Source organism: Anabas testudineus, chromosome 21 (genome assembly GCF_900324465.2).
Source record: "Anabas testudineus chromosome 21, fAnaTes1.2, whole genome shotgun sequence".
NCBI classification, from domain to species: Eukaryota; Metazoa; Chordata; class Actinopteri; order Anabantiformes; family Anabantidae; genus Anabas; species Anabas testudineus.
The window spans coordinates 12,771,572-12,785,605 of NC_046629.1; the positions used below are offsets into that span (position 1 = coordinate 12,771,572).

At 39.9% G+C, this 14,034-nt stretch overlaps 2 protein-coding genes across 3 annotated transcripts in view; both read right to left on the reverse strand.

Moving 5' to 3' along the window:
- Positions 1–10,460, reverse strand: part of LOC113172642 (cytoplasmic dynein 1 intermediate chain 2) — a 16,028-nt gene extending 5,568 nt beyond the window's left edge. The window contains exons 1-9 of one of the 2 annotated variants that reach the window (XM_026375625.1): positions 10,354–10,460; positions 9,305–9,422; positions 8,405–8,519; positions 7,360–7,447; positions 6,201–6,260; positions 5,701–5,816; positions 1,212–1,298; positions 844–1,006; positions 654–753 (exon numbers count right to left, since the gene is read on the reverse strand). In XM_026375625.1, the coding sequence (XP_026231410.1) occupies positions 654–753; positions 844–1,006; positions 1,212–1,298; positions 5,701–5,816; positions 6,201–6,260; positions 7,360–7,447; positions 8,405–8,519; positions 9,305–9,412 (837 nt within the window). In that variant the 5' untranslated portion in view covers positions 9,413–9,422; positions 10,354–10,460. The remainder of the gene's footprint in view (positions 1–653; positions 754–843; positions 1,007–1,211; positions 1,299–5,700; positions 5,817–6,200; positions 6,261–7,359; positions 7,448–8,404; positions 8,520–9,304; positions 9,423–10,353) is intronic. The other variant, XM_026375626.1, reaches the window with a different exon arrangement.
- Positions 10,461–10,607: 147 nt separating this feature from the next.
- Positions 10,608–13,067, reverse strand: LOC113172643 (cytochrome b reductase 1). The gene is made up of 4 exons (XM_026375627.1): positions 12,762–13,067; positions 11,744–11,952; positions 11,350–11,504; positions 10,608–11,223 (listed from the first exon to the last, which is right to left on the reverse strand). The coding sequence occupies exons 1-4, from the start codon at positions 12,952–12,954 to the stop codon at positions 10,947–10,949; spliced, it is 834 nt and encodes a 277-aa protein (XP_026231412.1). The 5' UTR covers positions 12,955–13,067; the 3' UTR covers positions 10,608–10,946.
- Between the last annotated feature and the right edge of the window lie 967 nt (positions 13,068–14,034).

Genomic DNA, 14,034 nt, shown 5'->3' on the forward strand with positions numbered 1-14,034 from the left:
TTAAGTCGCCCTACCTCCCATGAAGCTTTAGTAGAATTTTTTTTTCATTTCCTCTCAAAATTTTAACCATGAATAACAGATCTGAACAGCAACAACACACAATAACTAATAATCTTTGAAAATTGCAGAGGATGAATACAGAAACTCCATCCAGATTTATATAAATATTAACCTCTGCTACTTCTAATACTCAATGTGAGATTTACAGTTTGTGGATACATAATTTAAAGCACAAAGGTGTGGTTATTGCTGAGGGCAAGAAAATACTGTGAGCGAACAGCTGGTGTTCAATCACTGTCAGAAGTCATTGCAGAATCATGCATTAAATAACCTTGGACACCAGAGGAAACAAATCATTATGACCTCTGACTAAGTGACATTTTGTGTGGGACATAACTTACTTTTCCTGAGGGACTTCCGACTAAAAGTAAATACTGTCAAGCTATTACAGATGTGCAAAGCTGAGTTGCTTTAACAGCCAATTAGCAACTTTTATGCATGCATTACTTGTATTTTAGCACAAAAAACACAATAGATGTAGTGTCAAGACTGGCATTTTTATAATTGCAAATTGTACTTTGAAAAGTGTTAAACTGTTTGTTTTAACATGAAAGAAGCACAAGAAAGGAAAACGGGAAAGAAATAAAAATGACCTGGGGGGACCAGTCGAGGCAGGTGACGACACGATGTTTGGACCAGCGCTCATCCATGAACTGCCTGTTGAGAGAGAGCTTTGCTCCGGCCTGAATTTCACTGGGGAAAAACAAACACAAATCAATAAAAACACTTATTCGAAAACCAATTACAAGTTTGTTTGTTTTACACTACTTGTTCAATTATTACCCCTCCTTCTCCTCCAGGTCACGGCCACTGTAGTCAAAGAAGAGGTCCACATGCTCTGACAGAGCCCGCTCAATGATGCGAGTGCTGTGCTCGAAGAAATTCACAAACTCCTCCGAGTGCAGGATCTGCAGTTTTTCCTCCTCTGTCAGCTCGTGAGGGGGTGCTATAAAGAGAAAAAAATATGGTTAAATGTCATGAAGATACCTGCAGCCCGTGGCCATTACAATAAAGAATATGATCGACTGCTTTAAAGGAACAGACACATCTTTGTAATCCTTCAACTACTGTATATGTAATTGTAAAATGTCTTGAAGAGCTGAAGTGGGTCACTGTATCTCAATTATACTTGATGACTGGTAGTGAAGTACCTTCCTCCTCCTCTTTTTGGTCCGGTTTCTCAGTTGGAGTCTCAACTACTGGTTGAGGTTGTGCAATTTCTTCCTCTTCTTCTTCCTCTGTTGATCAGAAAAGGCCACTCTGTTAAACACACTGAGCAGGCTGATATACATTAAATCTTTGAATCAACATATTCCTTTGCAAGGAGTTGTGCATTAATTTGTTTAAAACATCAGTCAAAAGTTGTTAGCTGAGAATAAATTCAAAGTCATCACTTTCACTACAACACTACAACAATCAATCATCCCTCCACACAGGCATTTCATACCTTCTGGTCACTACACCTTCCATTTCCATTATTTTCTTCTTTCAATTTAAGATCCACCCAGTGATTATGGACACACCAATAGACTGATTTTGTGTCTCTGCCTTGCATTTGTTTGGTTTGTCAGCACAATGTCGCCTTTCAAAAAGAACCTGCTCCTCTAAGGCAGGGAAGTTTGTCATTTGTGTTAAAGAGACACAGCACAGCGGGTGTCTTGTTGTCATAGGGACCCTTGTCTTTCCAAACTGTTAATGAGAGTCCAGCCATTCAATAGCGCTGAGCTGTCAGTGTAGCTGTTTTTTTCTGTGTCCCAGTAGCAGGTTACTCCCTTCTAGGCCACGGGGCAGAGGGTGTGGAGCAGCTGCCAGGGCCGGTCTCATTGGTCTGACCAGATGACGGCATGGTGCAAAGGCAGATGGCGATGCTGGGATTGTCTTGTGCTCTTCAGAGGTGGCATGGGGATGGCACAGAGGTTTTCCGCCTGGCTGAACCGAGACAAGCTTCTCCCTGAACGGCAAGCCTGTGCAATTACCATCCCAGCAGGAGGTCCTGCAACTCCTATTCAGCCTCAGAGAATGTACAACAAAATACAGGCCAGACCAGCTGGCAAACTGCACACCGGTTCTACCTCAAAGACTACGAACACGCTTTTCAAAACACATCTCTTTGAGATAGTACATAGCCTATGCTTTCAATGTAAAAAAAAATAACAGCAAAAGCAGGGCATAACAGATTCATAAGGAGATGGGGGATACTCGTCTGCTTCCTACAGGCGTTTATCTTGGTATGAGTCTTACAGTTAATCTAAGATGGCAGCGCCACATGCCAGAATTTCCTTCCTACAGAGATAATCTAAATGATAATGTCATCTGTCACTTTGTCCATAAAGTGATTTATCCCCTTTCTCAGATGGAGGTTTGGGGAAGAAGGTTATTGGGTGCACTGATGAGTTTACAGAACTGGGTTGATGACACAAGCCATTTCAATGTACGGCCATACTCTGCAACCAGCAGGAGACGGTTAAAATCTTTCCTTTCAAGGGCCTCAATCAGGCTTAAAGGAAAACAGTAATCACTGTCTTTCAACTAGTCCCGGCCGTGCTCGTCAGCCCTTTCCCTGGTGAGGCAGCCAGAGCAATCAACCTGCCAGGCATTAGGAGCAGATAGACAATCTGAAAATAAAGGGTATAATGCACCTGCCAGCCAAAATGGCCATTTGTAGAAAAGCTAGTGATCCTGGTGACCCCGCTGGGGATGTGTAGGAGGGTAGTAGCGCCCAGCAAAGTGGGGGGGTTGCATTTAACAGAATTCAACCGGATCACCAATGTCCCATACACTGACACCCCTCTCAAAGCAGGCCCAATTATGGCTTTTGTACCACTTAAGAAATAAAAGCTTTTTAGGGAGGAGACAGACACGAAGGGGGAGAGTAATCACAGGTCTTAGTCAATGGACAATATATTAATGCAAACATGGCATGCAGCCAGTGATGTACAAATATAAAACTGAACAACCTTTGCTCCCCGCTGCAGGTGTCTTCCACTTTCTATATGTCCACACAGAACAAGACTTTAGCACGTGCAGCAGGGTTTTTCTCTGGCGAATAAAGGCCAGTAATGAAACCACAGAAGACAAAACTACCAATACATACACACGACAACATAAACACGTGCACTGCACCAGAACTTCTAGGTGGTACAATATGTGTTGTTTGCAGTAGCGTGACAAATTTATAACTGCTGCAGGGCAAATAAAGACATCAACCATAGTGTTATCAATCTGATAACACTATTAAATCATCTGTAAAACACGAGTCTATTGTTTTCAAGTTCTTCAACAGTGGCTCCACGTCTCTAATGACACTGAGGTCTAAAGATCAAACACCAGTGGTGAGATGAAAACCTCAAAACCACAGCACTCACGGATAACCGGCAAACTTATACTACTGCTAAATGAAACTGAGAACAAGAATCACCTCATAACTGCACAGCTATACATTAAGGAGGAAAAGAAAGCAGAATATACCAAATCCCCCATTCTAAATTATTACATACTGCTGGATGACAGAGACATACAATAGACATTTAGCAGTGCTGATCATCAAGTGCATAAAAGCTGACCATAATTATAAGTGGCACTTGAAACAAGAAGGCCATTAAGGGCTTTTGTGATTAAAAGTTTTAACCTGCCTCTGAATTCAGAGTGATTAAAACAATCACATTCAATTAAATATTAGATTTACTAAACTGCTCTACATGCTCATATTTCTAACAAGGCTTTTTAAACGCTGCACCAGACCAACCACTCCACGCACACCCCACTGCATCCCCACCTCCCCCCAACCTCCAACAATATCTTACTCCATAATTACAGCCTCTTGTTGAGGAGTGCATACTGACGCTGCATAATACCTAGTAGTGCAATGCTGCAGCGGCATCACTCACATTAGCCAACTATGACGGCTTGAATCAACAGATTCCCAAAATCTACCTGCAGGCAAAAATGCATTTATGTTGTCCAGTGAACACAAAGCTGGATAAATAAAGGTGCAGGTGGAGAAATAATAATATGGAGGTAATTGTAATACAGATGTATGCATATGAGAAGACACAGATGAAATGCCAACAAAGATGCCATTACTAAAAAACAAATAATACAAAACTCAAGATGCACTCTCGCATTCGGTTCAGGGGGTCATTCTTTGGGTCAGTAGGGCAGGTGATGTTAAAAAGCTTAAAACCTTCACTCCTTTCACCTGGGAACCCTCGGTCTGCAGCAGCTGGGGCATGGCCGCCGCTCCCTCTAATGCCACTGCCTGCTGACCTTGAGAGTGCTGCGCTGTTACCGCCTTTTGACAACATGATAAATCGCTCAATCACAGAACAGGCCTGACGCCACCCCACACATCAAAAATGCGCCAAGGGGAGCAAGCTGGGAAGGGGATGCCGTCTCATCGAGTGCCAGAAGTGATGGTGTGAAAACGCACAATGTCACTGAGTGTGTTTTGTTATGTGCCTGTTCGGTGAGGGGAGAAGACAGGGAAGCGAGGGAGTTGATGAAATGATTACATAGTGGCAGAGAGGGGAAGGGGGCCTCGTGTTGAACAGCTGGCAGAAACCATCGTTGTTTAACACGGTTTTACAATGCCCAGTAGAGTCCAGAGTAAAGAACGACGAGGACCAGAGGGATGCTCTTCATCCTTCACTAGCTCTGCACATACTTTTCCACAAAATCACACAATTTTATCTTCCTCATGCTGCATGCCACCTCCGAATGTTCCACACATCACCTGATAGGACAACAACCAACAATCAGCACGCTGTTTAAAATCCTAACCAGGCTTTCAAGGATGCTTAGAATGATATGTTAGCTGATGCAAATAAACCGAGAAAGCAACTTAAAAAAAAAAGAAAAAAAGGAACACAGATTCATTCCAGCAACGGTAATTTGAAATATTGTCAGTTCTGTGACTAGTTCTGATATCTCTTTGTGTAGTAAAAGAAAAACACTAAACAAGAATCCTAATCAGGATTTTCAGTCGAGCGCATTATTCACCACCCGTCATTACATAAATCAAGCGCGGACAAGCAGCACACCCACAAATATTGCATATTTTATTGAACATGTGTTCAACATGTGGATGTTAATAATAGTCCAAATATTCTCTTCGGCCGACCACATTAAAAGCTTCGGTGCTGCAATTACACACATCTCGACATGCTTCAGAGGCAGCAAGCAGTCGTATGCATGGCGCTTCATATCTTCCCTTCCAATCTTATTTCTCCTTCCTGTCACTGGTTTTCTCATCCTGTCCATTAATTACACCAAAGCGGAGTTGGTTGTGGAGCTGCGTGTGAGGCTCGAAGGAGCAGCGCTTGTCTGAATTTAATATCTGCTTTGACTTCTACTGTTTCCTGGGCCTCATTTTTCCTTTACTTTCATCTCGGTGCATGGTAAAATCCAATCTCTTCCACTTGTTGTTCATTTCCGGTCCTCACAACAACCTCATTCTGAATCACTCTCACAGTGTGGCACCCCTCCATGCAGCAAAATAAAACATTTGTTAGCAGAGAAGCTACACATTTTAATGGACCTCTACTTTTTTGTTAAGCTCTCTAAGTTTCTTCATTGGTTATGCACATGCACACACGTGTGGCTTTTTTTTTTTTTTTTTTTTGCAACATTATGTGAGATTACCTTCTTTTTGCTGGGTCATGACAGGTGTCTGGGTTTCTTTTGTGTAGGACACAGTTTCACGTGGAGGGAAATCCACTTGCGTGACTTTGGCCATTCCCAGTTTTGGAGTTCCTCGCCTAAAAGCAGAAAACAGCTCACACTTTGCACCACATCACTTAAAAACACTAATGATTTTAACAAGATAAATAAACACAAATGTCCTATTATTGAAACAAGTCTTGTGTGTCTTTTCTAAAACAATTCTCACCTCCTTGCCAGTGGACTCTTGTGCTGATCAAAGTAAATAAATGAGTGTTTCATGAGATGGCAAAGACTTCCAATTAGTTTAACATCTAGTGTAAATTAATTAAAGGGTTCTGCCTGACCAATCTTCCATGCACAATTTCACAGTTTTTTTGGACTGCATTAGCTGAATAATGACTTTGAAAGACATATTAATCATGCCATAGATTGAGAGAAGGGAAAATGACCAGGAAAGAAGAGAAGAGAGTGTCCAGTACCCCAGCTCAGAATCAGAGTGAAGTTGAAGGGTGGACGGGTCAGAATCCCAGTGTAGAGTCCTGGTTAGTGTCACAGCAACAAGGCAGCATTAGTGAGAGAGACAGGCAAGCACAAATGAGGAGAGGAAATAAAGTTAGCATTATGGCACACAACATGCTGATCGAATCCTAGGCCGTAAATCAATTACATTTTCATGTTAATGAAAGACACTTAAAACTGGCTCCTTTGTTGGTGTTTTTTTTTTCTGGTCAAATCAAGCTTGAAACTGTCTACACTACACTCAGAGGTGAGGGAAAATGTATCTGATTAACATGCATGGACACAAAAGCCCTGCGAGTGGGATGACACAGGGTGTAATGTGCAGCCTGCAGGGCTGATACAGTCTGAACTGTGTCGCACCAAAGGCTCTGAGTGTTGTGTAGACAGAGAAGGAGGGAGAGAGAGAACCCTCAGGGAGAAAACATGACCTCCATGTGTGTAGGAAATGGCCATGCTGGTGAGGGAAATGAGTCAACACGTAGGGGGAACAGCTCCATGCCCCTGATGGGACACTGGGGGAGCTTGAATTTCAGCCCAGGGAAGGGGCTCTAATTAGGGGTTAAAAAGTCCCCCACGCTTCACAGCAGCCTGCTGTTTTATTGTTAATTTAGGATCGTCCTAATTCAACAGCACACAAATTAAATAAACATGCACTCAGTTGGCATAAACTTGTCATCATTCACTGTAATGGTATGAGACGTCACAAAAAGTTTTTGCTCAGCTGGTCTTAATATAATCGAGCTTTACATATATTCACAGCATCTGTCTGGAGTTTGATCTGATGCAAAGTTACGAAACAAGCACAGATCTAAATGTCACAGTATTTGTGAAACCTGCAGTACAAAACACTTGCAGTATAAGTGGCTTGAGAAGCTGAGAGAACAACACTGAAAACATCTTTTGCCTGCATAAGCACAAGTGAGCACAAAAAAAAAAAGAGGACAATAAAGATGAATAAGAGATAAAGCATTCAACCATTTTGCCTTGGATGGAAAAATAGCACTTGGTTTGTTTCAATAAGGACCGTGGCGTTGTTGCGACTCTTGTGCAGTCCTGAACTGGAAGAGGGAAAATATTTGTGATGCAAACATTTGCTGAGGTGTGTGTGTGTTTGTCTACCTGGGTCCCACGGCTCCATCAGAGTCCTGGCTCCCTGCCTCACTTGGCGTGCCCATCGATTTGTTAGTTGGAGACATGGGAGGAGGGACTACAGAGCGAGACAGACGAGAATCATCCGTTAGAATGTATAAAGACACTAAACTATTCACAACAGAGTACAAACGCATCTGTGCTGCAGCGGCAATTTTGCTATTTCAAATGTTGGAAGAACATTATCAAATGTTTGATGAAGCTCTCAGGAGACATATAGTATTATTAAGATTCTTTTACTGAGTGTACAGCTGTGAAATTATTAAGAAAACAAATTCAATACACAAATCTGTCTGTACATAACCAATGTGGCAAATTCAATCCATGTTGAGAGAGAGGCCATGAAAACAGAATTACACTGACCTTACGTTTGTTTAATTATTTTCAAATAAATGCAATAATAAGTGAAACAGACAATTAGTAAATGCTGAATAAATAAAACGTTTGTCATTTCTGCCATACAAAGAGTGTTTATATGTTTGATGTAATGCCTGTAAGATTTTTTGGATGGATCTCTTCTGCCACCTGCTGTTAGCAACAGGAAACTGCTCCAAAAATCCAGGTCTGGACTTAAATATAAAACAACATACAGTAAACATTGTAGAATAATGAGGAGCAGTAGCACTATTTTATAAAAGTCAATTGACAATTGACTTGAATTAAAGTTAACCAGTGCTTCCACTTATATTATTCAGATCTTTATGGATTTTTTTTGTTAAATATGCAATTATTAACAAAAGCGAAAGTGTTTTACAAGTTGTTTATGAAATGTGCTGTAAAAACCTGCAATAATACACTCAATATATTTTTGCCTACAGGCTATTTACCTCGTTGTTTTGATATTTACATAGAGATGTTTCTAATAACAAATCCAAAGAAAAACTGAAATAACTTATGTTGTTGTATGTTTTTAGGTTATCTTTACAATTTGCTGCTGTTCCTAAAACAGCTGCTGCATTACATAGTTTGGTTTCAATCTAATTGATAAAAAACATAGATCACATTAGAAACTTACCGACAGGAGCATCTGGGGTTATGCCCATACTCTGCAGCAGAGCCTCAGCCTCACGCCTTTTTTTCTCCAGGTCAGAATCATCCTGATGAAGTGTAGTATCTTTCAACTGGTCTGCCTAGAAACATAACAATGTATCACCCATGAATGCAGTCTCTTAATAACCACATTGCATTGCTCTGATCTCAGACAATACACTTAAATGTGTCAACATTATATTAATGTCTCAACTTAATGATCAACACATTGCTACGTAATTGTGGCATGTCATGAAACGCTACTTACAGACACCTTTAAATGGACTCAGTCACACAATTGTTTTTTTTAAGTAAAAAAATAAAAAAGCTTGAAAAACGCCTTGACATCCTTCAGTATCAATATGCAATCCACTGTTAAACAGTATGTAAACATGGCCATTCAGAAATCAAGAACATAATTATGATATATATAATGTGAAAGTAGAAATAATTGTAATATTAATTTTCTAAAAGTCAACCAGCTAAAACCTAATATATATTTTTTTTCTGACTAAGACAGTTTAATAAATACAAGCCAGGTACAACTAATGTATTATCTAAAAACAATTTTACTTATTTGAAAGAACAGTTTTCTCAGAAGAATCACAAATATCTTTAAGAAGCTCAGGAAATTGTGTGTCTGTCAATAATATACCCAGTTTTCTTTTAACTAATTCAGAATGAACTGACTAATTGTTTTGTTCTTTATCTGTGCTACTAAAAGTGTCAGTAACTGAATGTAATGTATAGGGTGGTGTGAGCATACAATTATTATATTTTCAGATACTTGCACTGAGCCATTAATGGTTTTGTGTGTGTTTCCTCTTTTTAGTGTTCAGTATCAGTGAATATTCAGAGCATTTATATAAAGGTAAACATACTGTACCTCTTTCTTCTTGCGTTCCTCCTCCTTCCTTTTCTTCTCCTCTCTGATTTGTGCCAAGCGTTGCTTCTTCCTTTCAAGCTCTGCTTTCAGCTCACTTTTGTCAGACATGATGCCCCAGCTGGAAACAAGCATATATGTTGTTATTTCATTAAAAATAAAACTTCTCCGGTTACCATTATTTAGTGTTTAAAACATAAGTAAAGCATCAACTGGTCTCCTTGTTATACTGTATGGCTACTTGCAAAGAGAGACTGGACATTAGACAGTCTGAAAACAGCCAACCATCTCCTGTCAGCTTCAGTACCACCTTGCACAGCAATGGATACAGTTAGCTACCTAGCTAACCATCCAACTGTGTTTCTTGTTTTCTCTGCAGTATAATTAGTTCCTTGCCTTTGCTGCTTGTAGACAGATTTCTGATCTGCACAGTGAGTAACCAAACACTAGTTATTGTCGGCCAGCTAACAGAGAGCCCCACCCTACAGTCGGTACAACCGTTCACACCCGGTTAGCTTAGCTTAGCATGAGGTTTTCCTGTTACTTTCAGTGACATGTTTCTGGCCCTTATCAGTTTGCTGTGTACGCCTTTAAAGCCTGGTTAATGTTGATATATTTTATTTTGCCAATCACAAAATAGGTCCTTAGCAAACACGTAAGTTAAGCATCCCATCGGCCTTGACCGCTGCTAGAGTTAGCTAGCTTATTCTCTTATCACTTATTATAGAGCTATCTTAGGAAACAACCTTTTTATACATAAGCTAACCAATCATTTCTAAAGTCACACATAGTTTAATTAAATTCTGTAAGTAAAACGCTGCTTTTCCGGTCAGGGGGATATAATCTGCATGGTTCAACCCATTATTTATGGCTACAGATTTCACTTTAGCTTTATTTCTTAGCCGTTAGCAGCAGTTAACCGGACCTTGGTCCGCAGCGCTGTGGTGTGCTGACCGCACGCACAAATAAAGGAAGTTAGGCTAAAAACACAGTGACAAATACAAAAATGTCACGATCACAGCTAATATGCCTTTAATGTGTTGGAAACTAACCTTAAATCAAGTTATCGACCTGACACCAAATGCCTTGGACCAACACAGCCAAAACAATCGAGCTGCCGACCCAACTACGGAAGCTGGGAGGAGACAAAAAGCGAAATCTCGCTTTAACGTGGCTGTTTCCATCCTGGATGAAGTCTGACAGGTCTCAATGTGCTCATAATACTAACTGTTTTCTATTGTATTAAAACATTCTCTCTTCAGAAGACAATAATTATAATTAATTAATTTACTTCTGAATATTCAAAGACTGTTACAGGAGTACTGCAAATACATTTATTGTAAAATACTGGTTTTGAACATATTCCAAAAAGACACATATCAAAATACTAATAAATGCAAGTATAGAAAATCAGTAATTATTATTTGTACAGTGTCAAAAATGCAGATTTCCACATAATAATCTGAATCTTTATAAAGTAGTTCACCAACAACAGAGTTAAAATGCCAACAAAATAAAATATGTAAGGCGCAAAATAGAGTTAAGTAAGTAAAATCATCTGGGTTACAATTTATTTTGACTTTCTTCCAGCAGTGTAGTCTGGATGAGCATTGTTTATACTCCAGAGAGGACACAGCTTCATCAGTCAGTTAGTCTGATCATCTGACTTGTTGTTTCTCTTCCTAAAATCCGAACAGGTATCAGCTTCAGTTCCAGACAGCTGAGACAATGACTGCCCAACTTTGGCGTTGTCTTCACCTCCCCCATTGGTATGCGGAGTATTCAAGATCTGGTCAATGGGGCGTTTCCAAGATGGACGAGTGGCAATCCAGAGGATCAGCGCTCCGAAGACTACCAGGAGCACTCCCAAAACATTTACAAATATTGCCTCTGGAGGAGAGTCCTTATACTTCGGGTCACTCCTTTGTCAAGACATACAAGAAAGAAAGTTATAGCCTATTCATTGTTATGCAGGACATTAACATTATAAGACCTGATTTGAAGAATATCATAAGCCTTTTTTCAAATATTATACTATTATTACTTACAGGCCAAAAATGAGTTTCTCTGTGATGCCCATCAGTGCCACAGCTATAACGCTGGTAAAGAGCAACAGACCACTGTAGACATGCAGGGGCATAAACAATGCTCTCCTGGAGGCAGGTGTAACTGGTATCAAGAACATGCCAACTCCAAGAACAAGCTGCTCGTTGAAGGGGAGATAAAAATCCAGGTCAGACATTGGACAAATCAAGACTGTTATTCACCATGACTTTGCATTTTATACAAGACCAGCAAAGGAAGAAGTTATTGTTTTTTACGTTGTTGAAAAAAAAATCTCAGTATCGCATGTGAGACAGTGTCCTTCTCTATATGTATTGTGTTAAAACAATCAGATAGCTCCACAAATATTTTGAAGACAAGCTCAAAAACTTTATTTACCTGTAGGCAGTACAGAATCACAGCCACCAGACCCAGCCAGCTGTGCAGACTGTACATGTTAGGGATTTTGGCAGCATTATGAAAGTCAAAGACCGCCACCAAAGATATAACAGCAAAAATGAAGGCCAGTAAGTTCAAGCCTGCATGGATGAACTTCATCATTAGTTTGCTGCACTTCCAGGTCCAGGGGAGCCTGTAGACAATGATGGCTGCATGAGAGCATAATGACAATTGACACAACGTCATTCAAATAGGTATTATTCATATTTTCAAAATATTATCATAAAGGAGATTAATTTTCCATCACATTGTTTAGGTGATGATTTACTGTGGAGCCCCTAAGGTTCTGAAAGATTTTATTTTCCTACATACATACAAGACAACACTGTACATTTGGCATCTATCTGCTGTAATCATGTGTATAAGCAATTTCCCCATTGTAGGACAAATAATGGCTTTCTTATCTTATAATTTGTGTGCATGTGCGTTTTATCTTGTAAAACCAGACCAAAAGTGATGTTTATGTAATGTTTGCTGCTTTTATGATGGGACAAGTTATAATTTATTGAGTCTTATTAGTTCTTGGTAACTTAATGTAAATCAAACCGCTGCAGGTTAAATCAGCCACATAAGAGAAAGGATGCATGCAAGGGTTTTTAATTTCATAATGCCACATGCATTTTACAGCTGATCTTAACTGTGGAGTGAAGTAAAAACTAAAATATTGCGTGTGAGGGGAGTGCAGAAGAAATTTAAAGCAGCATGCACTGGAAATACTAAAATAAAGTACACGTCTCTAAACATTACAGAGCACTCAAGTACAGTATCTGTGTAAATCGACTTTGTTGCACAGCACTGGGTACTGAGTGGAGTTGAGGTTACTTCCCCCAGTTTACTCGGAGAAACAAGACTTGTGTAACTTTCCCTCGAAAACTTTCCTCTAGCTGTTTGGGTTGTTTACAACACTCGGGTCTCTTTTACCCACCATCTTTGTAGAAAATAATAATAACAATCTCACCGATTCCCTGCAGGAAAACAAACCCGATGACCATCAACACGGGGTGCCAGTTGAACTCGGGCAGTCCTCCATCCCAGCCCAAACCTTCCTTATAGTAGAGGACCCATCTTAGCACGAATATTATGGAGACAACGCCGACGGACACGGCAGCGGACAGAACAACCAGGAACAGCTTCAAACCCTCCATCGCCATCAGTTTCAGGAAAAAAAGTGCGAAGTGAAATGTCTGCAGCAGCTGTTAATCACAAATACAACGGTTCCAAGTGCGCAGGACGCAACACGGTCACATGACGCAGAGCTGCGCAAACCTCCCTGGAAAAAAATGTTTTGAAACTTCAGTGGTTACAAAACTACGAAGCCCCCCCCCCGCCCTAAAGAAAAGCATGACGTTTTCATTTGTGTGCCGTGTCACCGTCTGACATCTGTCTAACACATTGAGAGCTGTGTCTTTCACTTCTCCCTAAAGTATTTTAAAGTCTGATCCTCAGGTGTGCGACAGGTGAGTCTAGTTTGTGGAGATGTTGTTAGAGCAATATTTCTGTTTTGGATTTTCCTACCCTGTTTATTTATGAGGTAACATTAGGGAACATTATTGACCTGTTAGACTAGGTCTAAATAAATTAAAGCCGATAATAAGTGTCCTTAACACAAGGCAGAATGAAATATTAAAAGGTCTCAAAGTTCACAGCACAGCAAAGACCTTTAAAACCTAAGCATTTCTTTGCAACACTAAATGTGTCTTAAGCAATATTAACTTCATAAAGGCATGATTCATTAAGCTGCAGGCTCTTGCAACAATGCTCTTGACTGACATGACTAACAACCTTCTTGATGATTTTATGTTTAACTAGTGCTGCAGCATTTATAGTTACTGCCTATAGTTGGATGGTTTTATTTATTTTTGACATATTGAAAAACCTTTTATGCCGTTTATGCTTTGTCAGTGCTGATTTAAAACACACACACCCTTTTAGCCCCCACCCTTTCCTGTCTCAAATATTAATTTGACCTTCATGCTTTTTAACTGAAGAGCTCAGAGAAAACTGCCAAAATGTTCTTGTATTGTGTCTTCGTGTGTGACCTGCTTCAAACAATCCTGCAGTTTGTAATGAAGTGCAGGCTGCACCACCTTAACATATATATTTAGGTTAGTAAAAGGTGAATAATTCATAATTTTAACCACAAACATATTATATATAAAGTAAATTGTAAGTATAGTGTATACCTGGATAAACATGACAGGAAACAGGATCAGGCAGAAATAAAGAGTCAA